Consider the following 26,698-nt stretch of genomic DNA (forward strand, 5'->3'; position numbering starts at 1 on the left):
GACATTGGGGTACCTTTTTTCGTTTTTGGGAGGGGGATTTCAGGGAGCGCAACCAATTATGACCGAGGCGTCAACCCACATACCGGGGCCGGCTCGCCGGATGGGCCGACGGGTCGACCTCCACTTTGGAGGTGCTAGCTTATCCACCCGTAGCGCCCGCCAACCAACCCCCAGCAAGTCAAATCTCATTTCAGCCTTTTTTCGATGGAACAAAAGCTCATCCCCCTTCCCTCCCTCCCTCCATGACAGTTCAGCAAACTTACCCAAGCTTGAGCACAGACAAATCCTGCTGCGCTGTCGCTATCGCCTGAATCGTTGCATCTAAGTATCCCTGTGTTATCATCATTCCGACGAAACCCCAAGACAAGGACCGATCGACTGGGGTTGTTGGTTTGAAAGGGTTGAAAAATTGACCGACAGGCACAACAGCACTGTTCTGGAATCACAAGCGTGGGATCGGATCCTTCGACTCGCCTCGCCTCGCCTCGTCTTTGCCTACCCTGCCTCCGGCGTCCTTTTTGTTTTTTTTCCGTTTCTTTCTTTCCCCTGTTGGATTTTGTTTTTTTATTGGCACAGCATTGCAGCTCCTTGCTTGCTCATATTCGAGTAGCCCCATGTGAGAAAGCCGACCTTTCCCGACAATGAACGAACATCTAACCCAACAACTCTCATCTGCCTTTGACAATTTCGGGCCTCAGCACCATCAACACGAGGGGCGAGGGCTGAGATGAAGAGGAAACCTTTGGGTTGCTTCACATGACTCTGATCAACAGGATGGACAGGCATGCATGCCCTTGTTCATGCCCATGCCCGTGCCTCATGTCATATCCTGTCGGCCACCCGCCCTCCTTGAGTTCCCGTGCGCCCGTTCGGATGGTTAGCTTGTCAACCTGTGAGATTGGCGCCCACCAACCAACGCCACATTGCTCCAAAGTTTGCCCACCCCATATCTTGCACTCCGACTTCCCCATTTCTCCCTAGCTTCCTGTTGATCAAGTAGCCTGGGGTTCACACAGCATCAAAGAAAAAGAGAGACACACCGCACGTTTGGTTCCAAACCTCTGCAAGCCCCCCCCCCCCCAAAATCTCAATTTCATTTAAAGCTTGGCCGGAGTCGTCTGCGCAGCACCCGATAAGGACTTGGCTTGCACTCGAAGTCTTCCCTCAGCTCGCCACTTGTCTTTCAGCTCATGCTCGTCTGCCCACTTTCGTTTCGCGCCCTGTTCTTTATTGGCCCGTAGTCTTTCTTATTTTCCTTCCTCTCACAGTCTCTCACTCTTCTCTGCTTCAGTTCCTCTATACATACCATTGCTATTGCGTACCGAACCGATACATGTTCATCATGCTGTCGATGTGACGATATGGAGCCAACCACAGTCATTGGGGCAGCGTCGGCTCTCATCGAGCTCTTCGCCGAGGGCGCAGAGCATTATAATCATTGGAAGAGGAAAATGTCTATTGGGAACCATTACTGTCGGGATTCAGAGTCTGGTTTCCGACGAGATGTCATCACCTGCGCTTTGAGCACATCTTTAGACGCTGCGGGTAACCAGATCAAGGAAACATATGACATTGCATTTGCTATATTCGGTGCCGAATTCTCCATGGGCGATGGTAAGCTCTCTTCCTTCCGTTGTTGTTTGCAGCGCACCTTCGTTATCCGACAGTTGGCTAAGTCGTACTGATGGCGGCTAATTGTAGCAATATGTCGACATACGCTTTGCAACCAGTTGTTCAACCTCAGTAGCCGGGTATCACACCTACGACGGGCTTCCTGCGACCCCAAGTTGACCGGTCTCCTGAACATCTCAGACATCCTACAGACGTCCGAGTCTATACGAATCGTGTCTGTCAAGGCCCTGAGGGAGCTATACCTTCGCATCGCAGTCGGCCGCCCTAACATTCCCAAAGACCTCCCCGTCCCCAAACCTCGGTCGCGGCAAAGCGGGCCAATGTCCCGACACTCGGGCGGCTTCGCCAGGGACGACGATGTTGACGACGACAAGATGACAACGGCAATGACCCTTAGCACCGACCAAGCACCATTCCAATCAGAGCCACCTTCCCCTCCTCCGACCCCGCCAGCCCCCAAGCTTGTCACTAGCGACGCCGTGTCCATACTTGCACACTCCGATGCTGGCGGCAGCGGCGGCAGCGCTCTTCTCCGACCAAAGGTTAGCGTCTTCAGCATGTTCTGCCCCGAGGCCATGACTCTCCAGGTTGATCTTTCAAAGCCAATCCCGGAGGCGGCCAAGAGGTGCAAGTGCGGCTACAGGTGGAAACCACTGCTGCCCGATAATAAGGACTTCATCGTACTCAAAGATGGGTTTCAGATGTCAAGCCGTTTTCTCGCAAAGTCGCATTCCGACAGGGATGAGTTTGCCTGTTGTCTCTGTGTGCCGACGGGGAAAACAGAGAAATATGAATCGGCTGAGGCCTTACGAGCACATATCAACCTCTCTCATACCAAATGGCAGATCCTCCACGACCGGGATATCTGCTAGTGTCGCCTGGGCAGCGGGTTGTCTAGTTTCGGCGTCCCCACTTCAGTGGGCACGCCAGCCGCGTTTCCTTTTAGTTGGTGGCGTTTTGATCCATCCTCTTACCGTTGCAACAACCAGCTCATTATTGTCGCTTCTTTTCAAGGCACAGAAGGGTGTTTGGGCAATTAAAAAAAAACCATATACCAGAGGAGCCACGGTCTGATATGATACCCAGCAGAAGATAATGCGCTATTTCCTATACTAGAAGTTGATGGGTTGCACATGTTTTAAAACCGTTAAAGTGATATCTGTCATCAACCCTGTCAACGCCCATTCTTTCCGGCCTAGGTAGGCTTTAACATAGCATCAAACTGCCTCATCTGAACTAGGTCCTGGAGCGCGTGTGTCTGATGGATCATCTTAGTGTCCCAAATGCTCTCAGGCGTGCAGGTCGCTAATGCAAGGCACAGGCGACCTCGAATGGGTCAACCATCACCAACAGCGAGCACAGAAGCAGTGCTGTGCGGGTTGGAAAATGCGCAGTGGCCGAATTGAACAGATCCGAAGGATCAAGAGAATTTGCGTTGTCGGATTCCCAAGACACGACTGGAAATATCGGAGTCATGCAGGCGCTTCGAAGCCATCGCACTGCTGCTCCACGTGCCCAGTGATTCCGTGACCATACCGTTGGTGCATGGAAATCTTGCGCTGGCATATCAAGGCTTGGAGAAGGTGGGAGACGCAGCGGTTCTGCAAGGCGGGTGGGCGGGGTGGAGGCAGTGAGAGAGAAGTTGTATTTATGTGGCCGTTGGGTCCAGTGTATGCCTCCAGTAGCTAGAGTCGTACATGTGCCTGCCTCTCCATGATCAGAGTGCCAACCGCCATCAAAGCCAGCCATTCATGCATGCTACCTACTTATGCTGATCAACCATCTCGAGCTTTGAAGACCATGGGCACAGTGTGGTGGACTGACTAGGTTCATCAGTCGGCACCGGTTGACCGGCGCCCCACAGCGTCCTGCCAATGGCCCGGTGCGGGGCACATGGGGCATTTGACTGCTGCACAGACATTGTGAGGTCATAATCAACAAATACACCTTGCATCACCTTGCTCACCATACCTAAGGCATCTCATCTCACCCTGCCTGACCTTGCTTGCCAAAACGGCTGAGCTACAACTGCCGTCGCATCTCTCCACTACCCACAGGCCACCCCGCTACCGCCACAATCCGTATTGCTTCCCCGACAACGCACAGCTAAACTAACCCTCGGCATCCTCGACGTTGGGTTTGACCAACATCCAGAAACTGCCATTCGATTTTGTTTCGGCCATGATCACGTCTTTTATGCTGGTCTGACGACCCAAGAAAAGCCCCTAGAACGAGCCGCCCCAACATGTCCCTGATTCCATACCATCCGCGAGAGGGCCGCGAGATAGTCCTGTGGGTTGCCTCTCTCCCTGTCCCTTCCCCCTCTCTATAAATCTTGCATTGCTTGTACTGACTGTTGCTTTCGCTTTGAATAGCCGCCACCGCAATGCAATAGTCGTTCGCGATCCCGCCTCCCAAAGACTCGAGATTAGAGGTCTATCCGAGTGCCCCACCTGCCGCCAGCCCTTACGATCGTCTTCTCCCGATCGCCAATTCGACAGTGCTCGTCATCATGACTCCTTCGTCGATCCGGAATACTTTCGCATGCTGCGGGCTGGTCATCACGACGCTCGCGCTGACCATCCGCCGTCTAGTCCCATCCGCCGATTTGTCCAGCCCAGCTTACCCCACCCTCAAGCCGCTGTCATAGACGAAGCCGAGGATGCCGAGTTTATTTCAAGTACGCCGGCTGTTCAAGAGGGCAGTCGCATTCGCCGCGAGGCATTCAGTCCTAATTACTTCAAAACCTTCTTTGTCGAGGAGAAGGAGCTGGGCCGCGGTGGAAAGGGTGTCGTACTACTTGTCCGTCATGAAATAGATGGGTGTCACCTTGGTATGCACTCTGTTGACGGAGATTTTGGCAGAGACTGACTTTCTCAAGGTCACTTTGCATGTAAACGCGTGCCTGTAGGCGACGATCACGCATGGCTCGAAAAAGGTATGTCATATCGGGCTCATTCTAGGATCATGCGCTGAAACCAAAGGCTCCCAGTGCTTGTCGAAGTAGAGCTGCTCGCCAAACTTTCCCATCCAAATTTAGTCTCTTACCGCCATGTCTGGCTCGAAGATGTCAAATTGACTCGTTTTGGCCCCAGCGTGGCATGCGCCTTTATCCTCCAGCAATACTGCAACAGCGGCGACTTGCTTCAGTACATCATTGGGGACCAGCCCAAGGAGACCACCAAGGAGCAGCTCAAGGCGCAAATGCGCCGCAAATCCAAAGGCCAACTCGAACTACCTCGCGATCAATTTGCCTCTCAAAGACTTTTGTCCTTCGAGGAAATCTTCTCACTCTTTAAAGACATCACTTCTGGGCTAGCATACCTTCACGCTGCCAATTATATCCATCGTGACCTCAAGCCGAGCAATTGTCTTCTGCACCAAGAAGGTAGTGGGATGATTTGTCTGATCAGCGATTTCGGCGAGGTTCAATCTGAACACATGGTCCGCAAGTCGACCGGATCAACAGGAACAATTTCCTACTGCGCACCGGAGGTGTTGAGGAAAGATTCTACAGGCCGCTACGGCAACTTCACTACCAAGTCTGATATCTTTTCTCTGGGCATGATACTCTACTTCATGTGTTTTGGTCGTTTGCCATACCGCAGCGCCAACACAATCAATGAAGAATTAGAAGATATCGATGAGTTGCGTGCAGAAATCACAGATTGGCAGGGATTCCAAGATGAACGCAGAGAACGCCCGGATCTTCCCTCAAAGCTATACAGGCTTCTCAAAAGGTTGCTTGCGCTGGACCCCTCGCAACGCCCTAGTGCAAGTGAGGTTCTGGCAGCTATGAAGACAGAATCGAATGTGGACGGTGTTCCTCGGGGTAGGAGTTCGAGTCCGTCTACGGGTCTTAACGGCCGTCGAATTCAAAGTCTGGATTCTCCAGTGCCTCCAAGTACCCCCTTGTCAGGTTTGTGGCTCATCGGCCTTTGAGGGTTACGCTATCTATCAAACTGACTTTGTCGCAGATCCCCAGAAACAGCCAAGATTCTCATCGTCCCAAGAAGGTTACAACATCCCTAGCAGGGCAGCAGATGCTGATACTCCCCGCCCTGGCCTGCAGATGGGTTTACAAAAGCATTCGGACCCCAGCTCACCAAGGCTCCGGCCTCAAGCTCAGGCGATGGTGGCGACACGCAGCCAGGATAGTTTTACACGCCTATCTCCAGACAGGGACGAAAGTATGGAATCCATGAAAGACGAACCCCTGAGCTCACCGCCACTTCTGATGCCACCTCCCACCACATCGCTCGAAGCATTGCAGCACAGGCTTATGATTGGCCGGTTGCGAGCAGGTCAACTTGTGCGGTACAATGCTGCCCCATTATTAGTGGCTGTCCGCCTCGGCCTCTTTTTGAGCAAAATACTGAGCTTGACACGCCCGTGCTGGCCGTATATGGTCAGTCCAAACATTGGGGCGCCTCTTGTCGTTTTGGCTGCGCTTGACCTTGGTGTTGCCAATGCTGATGCGGCCCCAATCTCGCAATATGGGCGAGGATCGAGAAGAATTTCAAATGGGTTGCACTGGGCTTGGGGCTTACGAGGCAGTGTTCTTCTCGCAATCCTACACCTGGCCATTCTATGGGTAACAGGTCGCTGGAATTCACTTTGCATGACTAGACACGATCCTTGGCATCTTTGATAGCCTGTACCTTCAGCAACTGAAGCCGATAGAATCTGGCATCAGTTTGTGGTATGTTGCACAAACTACTTGTCAACCATTCTAGGAACCCAATCCCTTCAACTATTCGAAGGATCTGAGCAGAGCCTGGTTAACTCATGGCGCGATCGACGAGTGTCGGCCCCAATATGTCATTTGAGGCCACATTGATGATGAGTGCTTCGTGACTTAGTGCTTTACCTAGCTGGACTAGTGTTCGTTGGCGGAGTACTTCTCTCATTTCATCTTTCATGGGGAAACATCCTCAGAATGGTGGTCCAATGGTCTAAAAAGTGAGGGATGGCACAGAGCTACAATTCTATGACTTCGGTATAGGAACCATAATTTCAGCATTCATACCTTTAGATAATGGTTTGCACTTTATATGACGTGCTTAGCATTTCAAATGATCATAAAAGGCGACAAGATGTGTAAAATTAAATAGGGCATCCAAACTGGGACCCGCGCTAGGTGTTCTTTCCTGCGACATCGATACAATTTAACGCCCAAGCGGTTTTCCAGACCATGGAACTCAAGAGCATACCGGCACCGGTTTCCGCAGCTCACCACAACTCAACAGTCTCATAGCCGCTTAGTATTCTGCCGTGTATACAAAAAGGTGACGAAGTAGCTCCTTTGACTTCCTGCAAATGGAGTAGCAATACAGTAGAATGATACGCGGGATACGTAAGACCAACTTCTTCAGTACAAAAACTTCAGGAAAGTAATGAGTGCAGATGGTTTTCTATTATATAACTAAGTAGCTCTCACCCAATGTTTCACCGTTCCAAGAATCTAACCCGAAGGAAAGAACCAGCGGGGACAAGATGTAAAAGAACCCTACCCCCAGGCAGGTACATATGGTAAATGGTAACCAGTGCCAGTGCCAGTACCAGACAAGTATTTAACCACCATCGTACGCTCTATAAGCATCACACGATGAAAGCCATCTAAGAAATATCAAGGTGAGAAACTAAGAAAGTCCAGTTCATGGTTTCTGCGAAGTTCCTTCCTCTCATTACCGTCGGTTTTGTCCGGCATTGAACTTCGCACAAGCTCATCAAGACTCACAGGGCTTAGAGAATCCTGCCCGCTCTCGCTGCCTGTCCACTCCATATCTGCAGGCCTAACTGATCCAAACATTCGGAGAGAGTCTGGTTTCGTTTCTTCATCTCCGGATACACGCTGATTCAGTTGGCTACCAAGAAACCCTCGTGTTACTGCTGGATTGTCTATGACAGCGGGGTCATTTCCTTGCCCATCGCCACGGGAAACAAATGGCAAACCAGTCCCTCCTGGAGCTGGATTGTCACTCACAACAGTTGTTACTGAACCCCATTCAGTTAAAGTCAGCTCATCGTATCTGGCCTTTCCCTTCTGGGATGTTGGCGTGGCTTCATCATTTCCTGTACCGAAACCCCACTCGTTACATGGCGGTGTGACGAGCACAACTTCATCGTTAGATCTGATTGTAGCCAGAGAAGTTTTATTTGGTTGAAGGTCAATCGCGTTGTCATTTAAAATGTCCAAATTGAAGAATTGATGATCATCACTTGCCATGGAATTCAAGGCTGGATCGATAGGAGGATGATTACCTACGGGGCGGTTACTCTGCGAGGGGCCCAACAGCCGTGGCCTTGTCTGTTCAACAAAGAAGGGCGAAGAGAGACAAAAGACATCCGACGTCCTTACGCCAGTTGTTGGTGATCGCCGTCTTTTTCGCGGTGGGTTGGCCCCAACATCTGCTTCGCGTCTCGCTCGTACCAGTGAGTATGTGTTATCCACGGTGCTCCTCCAGACAGAGCTAGAGAAATTGCCTCTTTCTCTGCTTTCACCTGTAACAGATGGTTGGCCAATATAGACGGGGTCATTGATATCTTTTCGTAGGTGCATCAAAACTACTTTCAGAAGACTGTCCATACGAGCTGCTGGCTGATAAATTTGACTCATGTCACTGACGGCCTTTGACATAATCTCGAGGTGTCCAAGGTACGTTCGTCTAACAGTCTCGCTGCGGTGATATACCAGGCCCGCTAGTAGGGCACTGGCTGCTGTACTGGCGTGCTGAATACCAGTGGCAAATATCTTGGTACCATCAAACCGTTGACGGTGTTGCCAGAAGATTCTCGCCACTCGTATAGCGTGAAAACTGCAGATTCTGCGGGATGATACCGTTCTGTTGCCCTCTAGTATTGAGTTGGGGTAATTCATTCCCAGGGGGCTATTGGCATCGGAGAGAAGTTGCTGACCAGGGACATCTCTTGAATCGCACGGTGAACGTGGTCTAAAGTGTGGGCCAGTGCTCGTGTCATCGCCGGTTATCTCAGCATAGTTGGCCCACGGACGATAGAGCAGAATGATGGAGACATGATACTGCTGATGCAGATGAAAATAGCACAACGGCGCATCTTTGGTGTTGTCAGGTTTCCATTGCAGGTGCTCGGGCAAACACCTATACCAGCTCTGTAGTTGGTGATCCAGGGTAATGACGTGGAGGTATGCATTGTTTTCGCACTCGCTTGAACGGAAACTTTTGTCCCCTTCTTCCCGGTTACCCCGAGGCGTTTTATATCCTCGCTTCTTGTTCTGAATCTCAACAATATGGCCGGAAAGCTCCATTAGCTGGAAAAGCTGGTCGTAGATTTCCATAGTAATGTTGGCCTTGCCAGTTGGCCTAGGCCTTCCCATGAGTGAGGTCGGTTGAAGAAAACGACTTGAAAGTAAGTCCATGCTAATGTCTTGGCTCTTAATGCTCGTAGGTCGGCCAAGGAACAATGCCCAATACTTGTCGTATATCATACAGGCTCTGAGTACCATGTGGCGAATGTCAACCACCTGCTGTTCAATGCCGTTTTTACTGCAGTCCAGGTGAAGTCCAATATCGAAAGCCAGCCTATTGGCCATACCTTTGATCGAAATGAGAAAAGAGTGCTGGAATGGGATATGGTATTGACTTACCAGCATACATCCAGCCAGTATTGTCTCTGCCGACGCCGCATTCAAGATCACCAAGAAGTAGTAGAGCTTGTATACTGGAAATGCCACCAGGTCTGTCGAGTTCGACATCGAGCATGCACCTTGCCTCCCTGTGCAAGATGCTCTCCCTGTTTCCCAAAGAAATACTTATCATGTCATCCCGACTTACGTCCGCAAAGCGAAACCCCATTGCCAAAATTGCAACATGAAGAAATGGCGAATAGAACTCAGGACTTTGTGAACCCCGATCAGCTTCGAAGGACTCCTTATGGATGACTTCGAGAACGTTGTTGTAATGTGTCCAGAAATTCTGCATAAGATAGTCGTGAGTTGCGACTGTTAGGGTCCGTATGATGTGCTCAACCCGCCGAATCTGCTCGTATTGTTCACGAGAGTCGAGCTGATCAGTGGATTCGGTATAGTACACGTGCGAGTTGGCCGTTGGGCCGAAGCAGCGTGACCGTCTAGATAGCTGTTCAAATGATAGGTTTTCTTTTGTCCAAGGAAGGCGGCGAGCAGTATCTTCCTGCTTTGGCTTGAACTGTTCGTTCGCCAAAGGTTGAAGGCCAGGGCTCGTTGTTGACACGCTATCAGTGCGGTCGCTATCTTGCGGCGTGTAGCCTTCATTCGCAGAATCTGGCGGAGATGGAACTTTGAAAACAAGGATTGGTTTTGTCTTGGGTTCGTTCTGTTTTTGATTCCCTGCTGGGGACTTCTGGACTCCATGTCTAGTTTTTGGGGGATGTACGGCTGGAGGGGGCTGGACTCCCTTTTCTAGTAGCATTCCCTCGAGCAGGGAGATGCGATCGGATAAAGAGAACATATATGCTTTGGATATAGGCCTTTAATCGAAGCGTCAGTGTCGCAGAACTTTAGCTTAGGTTGAGGATATGTATGCAGTGTTTGGGTGTGCATACCGTCTCCTCTCGTCATCATTCTTGATGATACACTCATTCCCGGCCTTCTTACACTGAACACACTCAGACTCCCCCTGAGGAACCACACACCGAATCCTCCTATCACGACAAGAAGCACACGCAACAGACGCCCTGTGTCTCACTTGTTGCTTGCCAGTCTGGCGGGAGATTTGCGTGTGATGAGAAGCATTTCCTCGGCCAGCAGCTCCCGCAGCCTCATCTGGGGCTAGCTTGGCTACCCCCTCGAAGCTTGTCATCTTCACACACTCTACTTGAGAAACCCCTTCGTCTGCAAGGGCATAAATGGACAAGAGAAACAAGTCGATGAGCCACTACGGTGGTATAGTGACACGGATTGCACGACAGAAGTGGTGTATAAGGTAGGCCTGGAGACTGATAAGTTCAAAGAGAACACTGTGAATGTATATGTCAGTTCTACAGCAAAGGGTCTGGGGAGAACTGGATGAAGAAACTCTCCAAGTACAGTTCGAGATAATTGAGGCCCAGGCTCAAGACCCCACCGTGACGACAAATAATGGGGCAGTGGGAGTGTCACGTAGGCCTCCCCCTCCCATGTCCCGCTTCACTTGTTAGGCAAGGCAGCATTGGCAGGTTGGTAGAGAGGTCGGAAACTCTGGAAGTCCCGAGCAAGCTAGGATGCAGTGGGATGGGATGGTGCAGATGCAGACGCAGGCGCACGACTGGGAATATTGCGAGACGGCATGTCACCCCAGCTTTGCACTTGCAGCAGATATTTCCCACCTTGATTTTAATGCTGACTGTCTTTGACTTGCGGGTTTAGCAAGCAGAGGCTGAAATATCCGATCGATATTGGCAACGAGGGCTGCGCATAGTCGTCGTGTTGACACGCTCAAATCCAACAGGGTGTATTTTGGGGGTTTGTGCTGTTGAGCTGGGGCACCGACAGGAGGTTAAGTGTCGCCTCACTAGCCCAGACCAAACCTTGACGCCAGGCCGTTTCCGCAGTCGCAGTCGTTGGTCCGGAGACAAGGGGGTCAAGAAAGGAGCTGGGGCAGTAGCGCCACCGTATGGGGATCGTAGCACAAGGGATGGGAGGGACCGGGCCAGGAAAACTTCTGGGGGTGATTGGTGTGAGAGCGGGTGAGGCCTGAATGTCTGTCATCTTTGACACCATGGTTGCATGTCGGATGCGGGGAAGAAGAGGAGCGAGGTGTACCAGCCCCCTAGAGAAGAGCAAGGCCAGGTAATGTCCGGGATCGTGGTAATGGTTATGCGGACATGGAATGGCAAGAGGCGGATTACCCAGCTGCCGGCGACACAACTTGGATGTTCCGGGGCAGTTGTCCTGGGGAATTGGCGGGGACGAATCAACCAAAGCAAATCGACAGCTCCTGGTGGCAGCTTTTCATGCTTCTTTCTGTTGTCTCTTGCGCAAGAACGTAGCATCCTGTCATCGATTGATATCAGTCTGAAGGCTTAATCCGTATTGCGAATGAAGGGTAGCGTCTGGAGGCGATCTCGCCAAGCTTTGCGATGTTGAGTTGGTTCGAGACGTACGGCAAAAAAGTCCAACATGGCAAACTAAAAAGGGAAATGGGGGGCACAGGAGCTGTATAAGCCAATAATATCACAGCAACGCAGCCCCCGCGGGTACCTTCTTGCATTTATCCGTGCCAGGGTGCTTGAATCAGGACAGCCATCGCTACCCCACCATCTGACTCACATGGATCATGGGCTAGGATCATCCTCATTCAGCCAATGGCGTCACATCAATCCAGACCGAGACTGGGATCCCTCCAGTTCCATTTCAGTGTCAAAGTGTGTTCCCGTCCCCTCTCTCCACTTCCCCCGCATCATCGCCGTCAGGTCATTCATCCCCGGCGACATTCCAATCATCTTTAACCCGAGCCCAGTGCGGAAACGACTACTGAAAACCTCCAATGGTCTGGTGGTTTGCCTCTCTTGGAGCATACCAATACAGCCAACCCGACCATGGCCCTTTGAATCCTACTCTTCCCGGTTGTTTCTGTGTCGGGCTGAACTGTTGATGCGGGGCGATGGTTCAGCGAACGTCAAGCGTAGCTGGCTGGGCCCGTTACCCAAGATTAAGAATAAGAAGTATACCTGGTGACACAAACCTCGGCCCTATTCTTCTTAGTGTACGCAGTGTTGGCTTTCGAAAATGTCGTCCCTTTACGCCCGGTGCAAACCCGGGTTTGCCGCCATCATCTTTCCATCACAAACCTGCAGTGAGACACTGCCAGGCCGGCGGCCGCACTTGCCAAGCATGTCTTCGTCGTTGGGCATGTGACATTGGCATTAGAGCACTGCATGCTTGATGGTTTAGACTGCAACGCAGACATCGCCATGTCGCCGAACGTCTGATTACCTCATCGTCTTCGGACCGTGTCTGACGCCCCCACGCAACCACGTCAGTCGTCTCTGTCGCTGCAACTCGCAACAGACCATGCAGGTTTTTGTCTGTCTCTGACTGGTCCCAGCCCATTCATAGCCTTCCTTGACCGAGACACAATATGATCGCTCAGCTGCAAGCCCCGCAACCGGTAACCCGACAAGATGCCCCGCCACGGCTGGCCGAATCCCGCACGCCTGTTTCCAAACCCTTAGTATCCTTTGGTGCATCGCCATCCCCCAAGGAACGCGCAAACCGGCTGTAAATAGTTGGGATCTTATGTGTCAATGCGGAGAATGCGGCACATGGTGGAGGGGGCACACCATACTCGCCTGTCGGGACATGTGGGTCTTATGTCTGGAGACACTTCTAGCAGAGTCACAGAGGCATGAATAGTTTCCGTTAATACCAGAGCAGCATTGGCAATCGCCGTCGGTATGAAGTGTGATCCCGCAGCCTAAAAAGCATACAATTAATTATATGCGACCCTTTTTATGTAGGCTGTATTATATGTCTATTCTTCGTCTATATTTCGTCTACTCTTTATCCATCCTTCATCTACTGTTCGTCTGTTAATCATCTATTCTTCGTCTACTCTTAGTATAACCTCTCAGCTAAGATTGCCTCGACCTACCGCCTCTTCTAACTAACATCATCATCCGTATCGAATGCGCCAATGATATCCAGCGTCAAGCCTTGCTCGTTGCAGGCCCCTCGGATCTCTTCAGGAACTCCACTGTCGCCTTCAACCACCACCAAAGTCTTCCACGTCTTGGCGACAATGTTCTTAGTCTGTATTGTATAGAGCAAGAGGTCAGTCACCTCGTCATCCGTGCCTAGCTCGTTAAAAAGCTCCAGGACCTCCAGTTCCGGTGGGAGGCCGACCGAATGCATCCGTGGTTTCTTGGACGTCTTCCCAAAAAGCTGGTAATCCCAGTTCATCCGCAACGTCTTGAGCACCTCGAACTCCCTCATTCTCAAGGGTTTGCGGCAACCGAGCGTTGGTGAATCGACGGTAAAGCTCTTTAGAGAATGGGCTTGCGATTTGAGCGCGAGGACATAGTCAGCAAAGTTGTCCGAACTCTCCTCCAGCTCCGGCCTTGGGTCTGCTGCTTGCGTCATGACGAACTCCTCCAGCGCCTCTGGAAACTCGAGGAGATCCGAGAGGCTATCATCGTTGATGTCACACTCGATCAAGTGTAGTTTTTTCAGGGCCGTCTCGTGGGGACGCTCCATGAAGTCGAATCCTTTTTCATCAAGCTTGGCTCTTTTGATGACGAGAGTTTCCAGTGTGGGATGAGCGAATATGTGTATGTTTTCCCGTAAATCCCAGTAGGCATCGTTGGCGGACTGATAGAACAGAGTGCACTCTTTGAGATATGCCAGGTCGAAGGGTCCGTTGAACAGGGTGCCGATGCCATGCAGCAGAACGTCCGGGACAGCGATGTCAAGCTTCTCCAGATTTGACATTACAGAAAGTGTGCGCGAGAGAGTATCGGAGCGTGAAGGGTCATAATGCGAGTTGTGAACAGGCCCGTCCAGAACAAGCCGCGAGAGCTCTTCGTTGGGGTAAACCAGTTTTACCTCGTTAATTGCAGAGCCACGGCGTGGCCGACGGCCCAGCGATTCACTGAAAGTGAGGTGGAGCTCCGGACTCTGGAAGTGCACACTCTTGTACAGGACAGCATCGGCAAGCCTGTGGTACCGCTTGTTCAGCCTCGACACGCTGCAGAGATCTTTCTGAGAGAGCTGATTTAACGTCTCAAAAAGCAGCTCCTCTGGTAATGCGGCGAGTCGGTCGCGTTTATCGTTGTGGCCATCGCCGTCGCCGTCAGGGAAGACTAACATGGCTCCCTATGACCCCGGACCTGATCTTGGTGGAGTTGGCCTGCCTTCGTGTCGTGGAGAACCTCAGCTGACGCGACCTTGTGGGAACAGCGGGGCTGGGCAGAGAGTGAGTCTGGAAGGAGAAAGAAAGAAGAAAAGCGATTAAGAAATAGAGTTCTATCGCGACTGCCAAAAATAGTCGATGCCAAATATCGCCGTACGCAAGCAACGGTTCTAAGTGTCTACCTTATGCGGCGATTGGTGGTGAAGAGGTTGGAATGGTCATGTCTTGTACCCAGCTGCACCCATCGTAAGGTGGCCACTGCAAAACACGCACGGCCACTGTGGCTGACATGTGTCATTCGCAGCTGAGGCTGTCCCGGATTTTTAGCGGTGTACGTACCAACTGGGAGCAAGCGGGTCGGCCAGATCCCCGAAAGCGCACCCGGTGTAGATAAGGCACCTATACGGTATCCGATCATCTGAGTGATTGAACTACCGGTACGCGGACGACCTGACCCGCTCAGGCCAGTTTACTTTGTGACCCCTCTGCATCTCACTGATGCCTCTTCTGATGCCTTGTTCTCCATCATCAGCTAGCGGTGTCAGCACCTTGCTATTGTGTCCCGCCGAGGTTCGTGTCTTCAATCACCATGCCAACAACGGTTGACTCCATAGCCTCTGCATCATATCGGCTGTAGGGACTTCAACAGCGCGACTGTCACACCAAACACATCGCGGGGTGAAGGTAATCGGCTCAGCCACGTAGAACGCAGATGTCAGCATAGAAGATTGCGGAGCCAACGTTTATGTTCCACCGAGGACGACAAAAGTTGCGGTATTCCAACATAGTACCCCAGCAAAGAAGCCGTCAGTTGCAAAACCCCCGAGGGACTTGCTTGCCAAGTGTAATTTGCAAACGTGTATCCGGTGTATGTGAAGCAACTGCCCCCCGCATGATACCATGAAAAAGTCGACGATACGCCCCTCAGCGACCCAAGATATCACCCCCCGGCTACCCCGCAATGAACAGGATATAATGCGGGGTAGGCGCTGATCTCTGCGGGAAGTTAGCGGATGGTGCCTACTGAGTCAGAAATATTTCACCTCCGCTATATCCTTGACTCGAAAGAAAACAGACACCCAGCTGGAGCTGTCCAGAGCTGCTTCTCTCGGCCACCTACCAACCGAGAAACGTTTCGAGGCGAAGTGACGTTGGCCTAGAACAAGCAGGGAGCCCTTAGAAAATGTTCGTTCGTGTGTTGTGGTACGCCAAGCTCGAAATGCATGCTTCTCACGGCAGAAAAGACGCACCCTCGTCGAGTTAACAATGCGACCGAGTATCCCCGTGGATTTAATTATGACAATGCAAGAGTATGTATCGATTATGTCGATTTCGAAAGAGGTACACCATAGCTGATGGGTGTGGTGGCAGAGGAACTATACCTCAGTCACTCGCTAACTCACTGACCATCATTTTTGTCGTTCAATTTGCAGAAAGTCTCATTAATTTGTTGGTATCAGCCTGTCATTAAATCTTCTACCAAAAGCCACGATGGAATCACATGTGCCATCCTCGAAAGAGTCTGGAGATGGTTATAGTTCCAACTTCCCGTGGAGCAAGAACAGCCTTCCCAAGCAACTTTTCATCCACAATGAAGTAAGCGAGACGTGAACTCCGAGAATGATACATTATCTGACTGCGAAATACGTAGTATATCAACTCAAACAACAGCAAGAAGCTGTATCTTTTCAACCCAAAAGACGTGTCTCCTGTGGCCAACGATGTCGCGTTGGGCGGACAAGACGACGTTGATGCTGCAGTGGCAGCAGCAGAGGCTGCCTTTCCCAGGTGGAAAAAAACACACCCGAATGTCCGTCGGGACATCATGTTTAAGTTCGCCGACTTGATCGAACAGCATGGCAAGACGTTAGCAGAGCTGACGCGGGTCACCCTCGGCGCTCCATGAGGATCATTTGGGTCTTTTGAGATGAATCTAGCCTGCGAGAGCTTTAGGTACTTTGGGGTTGGACCGACAAGTTCACCGGCGAAACATATCCTCAGGAAGACGGTAGGTTCTTCGCCAATCTACCAGCCGCCCTAGAGCCTCGCTCAGAGCCAAGCATTATTTCATGCTGTCCACCGTAAACACGCTGACTTTTGAGTCCAGGATTCCTGGAAATTGTACGCAATGATCCATTGGGCGTTTGTTGTGGAATAATTCCTTGGAATAACCCGGTTAGAAACATTGGCATGAAAGAATGAAGCCCAAGCCCCAGAATCACCTGGACCCCAGCTGACACGAACCACAGGCAGGACCTGCGCTTGCGACAGGCAACTGCCTCATTCTGAAGCCATAAGAGAAGACGCCATTCGCCGCAATAGCGCTTGGCACCTTATAAAACAAGCTGGATTTCCTCCTGGCGTATTTTAGATTGTGTCGGGGGACGGGAACACAGGGGCTCTCTTGGCCAGTCATATGAAGATTCGCAAGGTCAGCTTTACAGGCTCTACGACCGAATACCGGGAGAAAGATTCAGGAGATGGCCGCGAAGAGCAATCTCAAGCGGGTGACGCTCGAACTTGGTGGTCAATCTCCAGCGATCGTCTTCAAGGACTGCAACCTTCAGAACGCGATCACTTGGTGTGCCAACGCTATCACGGCAAATACAGGTCAGGTGTGCTTTGCTGCCAGCAGAGTGTATGTAGAGAGTCCCATATACGAAGGGTTTGTCGCTGGCTACAAGAAGGCGATGGAGGAAAAGATCAAGGGTGCTGGCGACCCTGATGCCGAGGGGACCATCACTGGTCCTTTGGTCGATAAAGCCCAGTTTGAGAGAGTGAGAGGCTTCATTGAGTGTGGCCAGCAAGGTCAGGGTACGCTATTGGTTGGAGGGGGCCGAGTGGGCAACAAGGTTAGAATACCCGACATGATGAACTCGCCATCTGGGCGAGTTGATGATCTTCTAACACTCAGTGTAAGGGTATTATGTTCAGCCTACTGTATTCGAAGGCGTGCCCCAAGAGGCTGAGATATGTCGGCAAGAAATATTTGGGCCGGTCTCCGTGCCCAAAAAATTTGATTCAGAGGAAGAAATAATCAAAAAAGCAAACGACACTGACTTTGGTCTGATGGCTGGCATATTCAGTCAGGATATAAACCGCTGCCTGAGAGTTGCGTCGGAGATTGAAAGCGGAATGGTGGGCATCAACTGTGTCAGTCTTTGCTTTCTAACCGCGCCGTTCGGTGGCAGCAAAGAAAGTGGTCAAGGCCGAGAGAACGCGATCAATGCACTGAGGATGTTTACAGAGCCGAAGACTGTCATGGTGAACTTGACTTACTAAGTTCAGGTTCTGAATGATCGAGTCGATGACCTCATCTAACTTGCTGACCATGACACTGTATGAGAGCAATGCGCGAGAATATCTGGCCAAGAGGGCTTTCTTAGCTTAGAGGAAGAACATAGGTCCAAAGCCATTGAGCTCTGGCATAGCTGAGGCCGAGATAGTTACCTGGCCTAACTGTAATTAACTATTCGGGACATCGGATCCGAACGATATCTCACTGAACTTTGTACTAAAGTAAAATGAATGCATGGTACATAGGAAAGGCGAGGGCTTTAGGCTCGCTAGATGCTTTCCCCGGCTGTTATCGGTCAAATTCGTCTAGGATGAACCTGGGAAAGCTGGTTTAGTTTACGGTTTGACCCCCTACTTCCCCAACCCTCTACCCCGCATAATGCCTGCTACCGAGACGATCCCGAGGGAAGACACGGCCAAGGTAGCAAAACTCCATGCTAATGTTAATCCTAGCTCGGCACGGCAATGGTTAGTTAATTCCACTGACCATGACTGATGTTCTCCCAATTCTTGCAGATATCAGGATCATCACAACCAGCCTCCTGCCATAGTTTGCTTCCACTCTCGCTCAAAATACGAAAAGCAACACCGATTTACATGGGCATGAAGTACTGAGAGCCAAAATGGTATTTACTTCGCCGTATCCGTCGCTGGATATACCAAAGACGAATGTGCTTTCGTATATGTTTCCTCGAGACTCGACGCCCTCTGATGAGCCTTTGTGGATTGACAGTAAAGATGAAAATATCAATCTTTCACCGAGACAGATGTTACAGTGGGTAAAGAGGCTTGGGTATGGTCTCCAAAAGCTGGGCCTTCAACGTGGTGATGTTGTCATGATATGCACACCAAACCACATTTTTGTGCCTGCCGCTTATCTTGGCATTGTTTCCGTTGGTTGCATTTTCAGTGGTGCCAATCCGACCTATACGGTTCCTGGTAGGTTTGTTGTTTAATCTCTCATGTTGATGAGATGCGAAAGCTGATGCGAAGAAGAGCTCGTTCACCAAATGATCAATACTGCAGCCAAGGTCGTCATTGCGCATCCAAACAACCTCGAACAGGTGCTGAAGGCAGCTGGCAAAGCCAAGATTCCCGAGAACCGGATTTTCCAGTTTTCCGACGTCGAGACCGAAACACAGCATGGAATACCGGACTGGAGGCAAATGGTTGGCACAAAGACTCATGCAGACACGTACCAATGGCCAGAACAGAGTGCGGAAGAGTCGACCAAAACCATCGCAACGATCAACTACAGTTCCGGAACAACCGGTATTCCTAAGGGAGTATGTGTGTCGCATTACAACCTCATCTCCAACGTTGAGCAGACAATCTTCATGAGATATGCAGACAGACCTTACGCCTTTGAGTCTCGGCCACAAGAGAGATGGATCGGCTTCCTACCACTTTACCATGCTTATGGCCAGCTCTATACCATCCTCATGGCCATCAAATTACAAATTCCTGTATACATCATGAAGGAGTTCCGATACGAGGACTTCCTCGCTTCAATCAACAGATACAAGATCACCAACTTGCAAGTTGCACCGCCGATTCTAGTTATGCTTTCAAAACGTCCAGAGACTTCCCGTTTCGACTTGTCGAGCGTTAGGGAGATGCTCTGTGGAGCCGCGCCCTTGTCACGAGAACTCCAAAACGAATGTCAAAGAAGGTTTTCAGTACAGATAAACCAAGGATGGGGGATGACAGAGGTGACCTGTGGAGCTATCATGGTACCCGGAGGCATCAAAGACAATAATGGCAGCGTTGGAAGGCTACTTCCGAACTGCGATTGTAAGCTTATTGATGACGATGGCAAGGAAGTTGACTTTGGCAAATCTGGAGAGCTGTGTATTCGAGGGCCTAACATCTGCCTCGGATACTGGAAAAACGATGCCGCCACTAAAGAAGCACTGGATAAGGACGGGTGGCTCAAAACCGGAGATATTGCCGTTTGCAACGAGAATGGCTACTTCTGGATTGTGGATCGGAAAAAGGTAAACATCTTACCATGTAAGATGTAATTACGAGCAACCTTTTGACATATTTATAGGAGCTCATCAAAGTTAATGCCTTGCAAGTTGCCCCCGCAGAGCTGGAGGCCGTCCTCCTGGAAAACGAGCATATTGCGGATGCTGCCGTAGTAGGAATAACTATGTAAGTTATTCAAAGGTTTCAGAACGTGAAGCATGGAAACTGACCTGAATAAGTGACGGAAATGAATGGCCCAGAGCTTATGTTGCAATCCAAGATGTCTCGAGAGGAAAGGTCAAGCCTGAAGACATACAGGAATGGATCAAGGCCCGGGTCGCCAAGCATAAGTCGCTTGCAGGTGGTGTGGTGTTTGTCGACGAGGTGCCAAAGCTGGCCAGTGGCAAGATCCAGAGAAAGGTGATGCGAGAATGGTCTAAGAGGGACGCTTCTGTCTTGGCGGAGACGAGCAGTCTCAGGCCAAGGCTGTAAATGTTATCTAAGTGGTGTAAAGATAGACCAATCATGAAAACATGCCATATAAACGGCATTCTCGGGAAACACACGAAAGATATGAACATAAATGAATAGCAAATCATACCTAATGATATTCACGGTCTTTATTCCCAGTGAGTGGTGGGAATCGGTGATTTGCGGGGGCGAGCTGCATTGTAATGCAGGCAAGGGACCGGCCTGTCTATGCTCCGACGAAGACCTTAGAGAACTGACACCTTGCTCAATAGAAACTGCTCGTTATGTACGTGGCATCACCCTTAACACAATACAACAACAAGATGCAACGCCGTTAAGAACCTCATTCGAATGAAGCCAACGATCTTCGATGACGCAGTGTGTCTCCAATGTCCCTCATTCTGACCCGAGCTTTTCCGGGTGAAGTTTCCCGGCTTCTCTTCGTCATTTTACCTACTCCATTGTCCCATGCCCCGCATAGCCGTATTTGCCCCTCCTTATCGACTTCATCATCCACCTCGGACTGATGAAACTGAACCAGCTGCACCAGGGCCATGATCCATAACCCAGCCCTCCCTTCTCCATTGAGCACTATACAACGGACAGCTGGGGCTCTTCCCGTCACCGATGCCAATACCAATCTAATCCATGACCAATCGCTGACGAACCATCTGGTCAATGCATCTCCGGCATGCTACGTTGCCTTCAACTTATATCATTAAAGCTGGTGGCATGCATGCAGGGATGCAGGGATGCATGGATGCAGAATATCCAAAACGAAAGGTTAGAAACAGCCAGCTCAAGAAACGATTTGCCTCCAAGTCATCATACGTACTGAAGGAACCCTGGTTCTAGTATGTGCCGTGTCTCAAAACATGACTTGGTTTTGTTGGAAGTAATGTTTCCTCCGAGTCAGGACACCAGAGTTCACACCATGACAAGCGCCCTCCAGCCTTTGCGAGTAATCATGACTCAAGAACATCTAGAGTTAATGGCAACGCCGTGATTGACACCACCTATGGGCATGCCAGTTTTCATCGATGTCTTGTACATACCCGTGGTATGACATGCACCCGGCCGCCCTCCGGACCGGTTAGAACGCCCCGCTAAGGTGATCTACCCACGAGCTCTGAAAGTCCACGTAAACTTTGATTTCAGCGCGCTGCCTATGCTCTCTTGTCGATCTTGTTGAGAAGGAATGGTGGGATTACGAGATACCACTGAGGCGTGACGTGTGCAATTAATACTAAAGATAATGGAATGTACGACGCCGAACTATTTCAACCTAACCGGCACATAGAAAGCACGGGTAACTTCAGGTTGCTTATAGACTTCAAAGTATGTTATATAAATCTCTCTGCGTCGCCTTTGCGTGTTTTGGACCGCTCTACGCCTTTATATCCTTCTCTTCGTCCGAGCTCTGTCTATTATGTCCAGCGTGCTACAAACCACAAAGCATGACCGAGGGTAAATTTGAAATGACAGGGGAGACATGCATTAGAGATGGAATTGCCACAGAACGGTTGTCAGCGCCAATCCACAGCGAACGCCATATTCGAATCATTTGCATCGGTGCGGGCGCCTCTGGCCTGTTAATGGCATACAAGTTTCAGAAGCATTTCAGAAACTATTCGCTCCAGTGCTACGAGAAGAACCCCTCCGTAGCAGGAACTTGGTTTGAAAACAGATACCCAGGGTATGAAAGCCCTGCTCGATTTCCTTGTTAGGCTGGCTACTGCATAACACGGAATGCTAACACGTCAATCCCACCAGCTGTGCGTGCGATGTACCATCGCACAACTACACTTGGAGTTTTGAGCCAAAGCTGGACTGGTCAGCAGTCTATCCGCCAGCTTCAGAAATTCTTGAATACTTTAAAAGCTTCGCCAGGAGACACTCGTTGTATCAGTACATCAAGCTTCAGCACCAAGTCATAGGTGCATACTGGAACCACCAGGACGGAGGTTACGACGTTCATATCAAAGAAATAACTACCGGAGACATAATAGTTGACCGCTGTGATGTCCTTGTCAACGCCTCGGGTATTCTCAACCACTGGAAATGGCCTGCTATTCCTGGGCTTTCAAGGTACAAGGGAACGCTCCTCCATACAGCGGACTGGGATGACAACGTCTCCCTTGAAGGCAAACACGTCGGTTTGGTAGGTAATGGAAGCTCGGGCATTCAAGTCCTGCCTGCGATCCGCGAAAAATGTGAAAAGGTTACCGCCTTTATCCGCGGACCGACGTGGGTATCACCCGTTCAGGGGCTCGAGCAACATGAGTTCAGCCCTGAGGAGAAGAGAGAGTTCGCCGAGAAACCCGGCGCTCTGCTCGAGTACCGCAAGAACAACGAGTCCGGCCTTAACAGCCAATTTGGAATCTTCATCAAGAATCACAAGATCAACGAAGACACGCATGCATATTTCCTTCAGCAGATGAAGGAGAAACTTAACAACCCTTACCTTGAGTCGAAGCTCATCCCCGATTGGAGCGTGGGCTGCCGTCGCCTCACACCCGGCGTCAACTACCTCGAATCCCTTACCAAGCCCAACGTAGAAGTCGTCTATGGCGAGATTAAAGAAGCCACGGAACGGGGATGTATTTGCGATAATAGTAAAGAGTATCCCGTCGACATTTTGATCTGCGCAACTGGCTTCGACACTTCCTTCAAACCTCGATTTCCCGTCGTAGCACCCTCTGGCGAAAACCTCCAGGACAAATGGGCCGCAAACCCTGAGTCCTACTTCGGCATGGCTGCGGCCGACTTTCCCAACTACTTCGTCATGCTCGGACCCAACTGTCCTATCGGCAACGGCCCTGTATTGTCCGCCATAGAGGCCCAGGCTGACTGGATTCTAAAGGTCATCGACCGCTATCAGACCAACAACATTACCCAGTTCGCGCCCAAAGGGGATGCTGTCCGCGACTTCGTCGAGCACAAGGAGCAGTTCATGACCAAGACCGTATGGGCAGACCCGTGCCGGTCGTGGTACAAGCCCCGCACCGACGGGCCGGTCGTGGCATTGTGGCCGGGATCGACGCTGCACTACATCGAGGCAATCAAGGAGGTCCGCTGGGACGATCTTGAGGTCAAATACGCTGGTAACCGGTTCAATTGGTTGGGCAATGGGTACTCACAGACGGAGCTCGATAGAGAAGCAGACTTGGCGTACTACATACGGGATCACGATGATGACCCACCCTTAACGACAGCCGGGAAACGAAAACTACTGACCAAGAGTGGCGCCATCAGGGACAGGGAGACCACAATCTTCAGCGGCAAGCATGATGAGGTCCACAGAAACAAGCATGGTAAAGAAATGGCTAGGTTATGATGGAGCTACCAATGCTTGATTTGTATTTGTCTTTACTGCAAGGGTATAAGCAATATGTATGACAGTCGATGCCGAGAGAAATTTATGCATACTCGTTGGCAGCGTCTGCGTCCTCCCCTTCCTCGGTCCAGGTGTCAGATTAGCGCTTATACGAGCCTGGTAATAAGCCCATAGTATGATAGTATGCTCGGGTCTTGGGCGAGGGTAGAGATTGGAAAGAGAACCAAGTGACCTGAGAGTTTGAGGTAATGGGTGTATAGAAATAGGGCGGTCATATGAATTCAGGCAGCCGCAGCCACTTGGTGCTATAAACCGTAAGCCAAAGGAGACAGACGGCGGGCATTCGGAACACAGCGGACCATCAAAAGCATAACAGCAACTTGATGGGCTGGGAATATAGGTCATGACGAGGAGGTGAAATGGGGATTGGGTATTCATCAAGATCATTACATTAGATTCGGGCTCTATACCGCCTTGGCTTGCGCCTCTCCCTCTGCTGCTTCTGTGTTCTTCTTGTCGCCCTCAAAATCAGGCATTGCCTTTGGCTTGTTTCCTAGAGCCACTTCGACGGTGTTAGTAACGAAAAATGGCTAGTTAAGTATTGAAAGGACTCACGTCTATCAAAGAGGTAATAGGACGTGACAAGTAGGATGGGCATAGCAACCATAGTCGCAGTCCACTTTCTCGCCGCCGTACCGTACGCCTTCCGGTATTCCTTGCTGGCCGGGTTCAGCCTCGGACGGACCTCGGGCTCAGGCACGCGGGGTTGAGGGGTCGCAGGGGCTACGGGCCTGGTAGGGGCCGCTGTTGGTGCCGGGGTCGGAATGGGGTTCGGTGCACTAGTAGCGGCAGCTGTCGCAGGGCTTCCAGTCGGCGCGGGCCGAGAGGCAGTAGTCGGTGTCTTCGGGGCCGAAGTGGCAGCAGTCTTTACTGCAGATGTTTTCTTCGGTGCAGCTGCAGTTGCGGCAGACTTCGGTACCGGGGTGGACGTAGCAGCTTTTGTTGCAGCAGCGGAGCCAGTCGTCGTCGTCGCCGTCTTTTTCGCAGTTTTTGTAGCTTTGGCAGTTGTGCTCGAGGTGGTGGCAGCGGTAGTCTTTGGGGCCGCCGAGCTGGGCTTGGTAGAGTTCGTCTTGGACGCAGCGGCCGTCGTGGTGGCAGCCTTCTTGCTCGCAGCGGAAGCGGTACTCACGCTCTTCTTCGTCGTGGTCGTCGTTTTCTTCGTTGCTGTAGTAGCTTTGGGTACAGTGGCCGCAGTGGTCGCAGTCTTTGTGGCGCGAGTAGCATAACATCGCTGGGCGAAGAACCCCGCGCGATTGGCGGTCACGGCCGACTTGGTGGCAACAGTGCGCCAGCTAGTGCTCGTGAGAGCTCGAGGAAGAGCCATTGAAGCCATGGTTGAACGAGGAAAGCTGCCACTGAAAGAATCGGAGAGTATGAGACAACGCTTCAATAGCCGCCGGAATCGTTGATGAAGCTTGTGGCAGAATATATTTTGCGCCGTAGCAAGTGTAGAGTCATACCTCCCTTTGTGAAAGCGTTGGCAGGGATGTCGGTCTCTTTGCGCCGTCAATAGATGGGCATTTGGCCGTAGAATGCGACTTTCTCTCGGCCGACAACGCGTTCGCGTCGTGATGGTTCATGCGCTGGAAATTGCCAAGTGGGCTCCAGGGGTCGGTTGGTAGGCAACGATCAGCCGTTGGCAGCCCCATTGCCCCTCGTTCCATCTGGCGTCAGCTGGTCGCTTTAAACAGAGCATTTCGCTTGTTGACACTGCTCTTCTTTCATGGCCGTCAAAGTTCAGAGCTTCGAGCTCTCGAGGACCATCACAATTCAGAATGTCACCTGAACAAGGTGAGGCTTCACAATACCTTGAATACGCAAAAATATAGGTAGGTGGCGAGTGGCACGGCTAGTTCCACTGGCTGCTGGATATTTGCATTTGCAGACTAGGTACCACTTGATTGTATCAAACAGAGGCCTCGGTTATCGTCATCTTGAAGGATTGCCACGCCATACAAGGCTGAGAGATCAAAACTAAAGCTTCTGTGAGAAATGAGTTTGGATAATGGTGCTGCCCAATCTGGTTTACTTCGGAAGCGAGCCGGGTGCGCCAGGCAGGCACAGCTCAATAACAACCCCGCCGCCTGACTAGGAAGCCTAAGTGGGATGGCAGAAATCTGTCGAGTTCTCGTTCAAAGAAAGGAAAATAATTCCGAAAGACCGTAAAGAAATGAGGTATGTCGCCATTGTTCATGTTGACGAGATGTAACTTGACGTAGTTCAGATTGAAGGAGTGCCTGTGTGGTGCTCGAAGCTTGGACCGGGCGAGCTGCCTCAGCGGGCCATCGTGTTGCAGTCAGAAACAGGCACCTCAGAGAAGAGATGGGAGAATGAACAACCCAGCTGGTCTCGGAGGACTTACGACAACCCGAGTGTGTGTGTACCGACAGCAACACGGCAACTGTGGCGTGCCTGAAGAGTGGATGTGGGCCAATGCGAGCTGCAAGAATGCTTGCCCAGCAGAGAACAAGTATCTCTCTATATTCGTATACCGCTCAGGGAAACAGCCCGAATACCCATGTTTATCGTTCAATTGCTTTTCAATCGATCGCCATCATTGGGCTGAGAGCCAAGTATGGAGTACAATTTAAAATGGGTGGCGGGACCGGGATCTGCTCAAGCAGGTGTGATCTGGTCCAGTGTTTTGTTCAATGCAGCAACAGCGTTTGTGAGTAGAAATTTTCGACCACGCTGTTGCGTGACGCTGAGGGCTGTTGCTTCTTCTGTCAGCTTACCACAACAATACAATATGTCATTGTGAATCTTGGGACTTAATGGCCAAGCAGAGATGCAGGCGCAGGTGTTATATTGGCCAGTTACATGGGTGAAAACCCGGGAACAGATGGGAAAGAAGATGGAACGAGGTCGTGTCAAGTCAATGTCGCAGGGCCTTTTCGAGATCTCAATTGTCGAGACATGGTTGCAGTGCCGAAGGGCCTGGATGCAACGTTGGGGTCGACGACCCGACGATGAGGCCACAAATAGGCCGATAGCAATACGTTCCAGCGGCTAATCACAAGTCATGATGATTAAAGGCTGCAGGGCCTCGCATGTTCGTGGGGTTTCTTGCGGTCTTCACTCT

General features: G+C 51.0%; 6 protein-coding genes across 6 annotated transcripts; 4 read left to right on the forward strand and 2 right to left on the reverse strand.

Moving 5' to 3' along the window:
- Positions 1–1,361: 1,361 nt before the first annotated feature.
- EsH8_VII_000254 (uncharacterized protein) lies at positions 1,362–2,504 on the forward strand (the record flags this gene model as incomplete). Its single annotated transcript, XM_083270387.1, has 2 exons — positions 1,362–1,614; positions 1,702–2,504. 2 exons carry the CDS (start codon positions 1,362–1,364, stop codon positions 2,502–2,504), a joined length of 1,056 nt encoding a protein of 351 aa, XP_083127944.1.
- Positions 2,505–3,877: 1,373 nt separating this feature from the next.
- Positions 3,878–6,283, forward strand: EsH8_VII_000255 (protein kinase IKS1; the record flags this gene model as incomplete). Its single annotated transcript, XM_083270388.1, has 5 exons — positions 3,878–3,924; positions 4,008–4,465; positions 4,514–4,570; positions 4,625–5,551; positions 5,610–6,283. 5 exons carry the CDS (start codon positions 3,878–3,880, stop codon positions 6,281–6,283), a joined length of 2,163 nt encoding a protein of 720 aa, XP_083127945.1.
- A 6,948-nt stretch (positions 6,284–13,231) lies between these two features.
- EsH8_VII_000256 (uncharacterized protein) lies at positions 13,232–14,437 on the reverse strand (the record flags this gene model as incomplete). Its single annotated transcript, XM_083270389.1, has 1 exon — positions 13,232–14,437. The coding sequence occupies one exon, from the start codon at positions 14,435–14,437 to the stop codon at positions 13,232–13,234; it is 1,206 nt and encodes a 401-aa protein (XP_083127946.1).
- Positions 14,438–18,787: 4,350 nt separating this feature from the next.
- On the forward strand, positions 18,788–20,240 carry EsH8_VII_000257 (acyl--CoA ligase; the record flags this gene model as incomplete). Its single annotated transcript, XM_083270390.1, has 3 exons — positions 18,788–19,774; positions 19,831–19,934; positions 19,988–20,240. 3 exons carry the CDS (start codon positions 18,788–18,790, stop codon positions 20,238–20,240), a joined length of 1,344 nt encoding a protein of 447 aa, XP_083127947.1.
- A 1,436-nt stretch (positions 20,241–21,676) lies between these two features.
- On the forward strand, positions 21,677–23,556 carry EsH8_VII_000258 (flavin-containing monooxygenase; the record flags this gene model as incomplete). Its single annotated transcript, XM_083270391.1, has 3 exons — positions 21,677–21,686; positions 21,750–21,915; positions 21,993–23,556. The coding sequence occupies 3 exons, from the start codon at positions 21,677–21,679 to the stop codon at positions 23,554–23,556; spliced, it is 1,740 nt and encodes a 579-aa protein (XP_083127948.1).
- A 464-nt stretch (positions 23,557–24,020) lies between these two features.
- Positions 24,021–24,949, reverse strand: EsH8_VII_000259 (uncharacterized protein; the record flags this gene model as incomplete). The annotated part of the gene is made up of 2 exons (XM_083270392.1): positions 24,021–24,118; positions 24,172–24,949. The coding sequence occupies 2 exons, from the start codon at positions 24,947–24,949 to the stop codon at positions 24,021–24,023; spliced, it is 876 nt and encodes a 291-aa protein (XP_083127949.1).
- Between the last annotated feature and the right edge of the window lie 1,749 nt (positions 24,950–26,698).

The sequence above is a fragment of the Colletotrichum jinshuiense genome, chromosome 7 (assembly GCF_051148585.1).
Source record: "Colletotrichum jinshuiense chromosome 7, complete sequence".
NCBI lineage: Eukaryota > Fungi > Ascomycota > Sordariomycetes > Glomerellales > Glomerellaceae > Colletotrichum > Colletotrichum jinshuiense.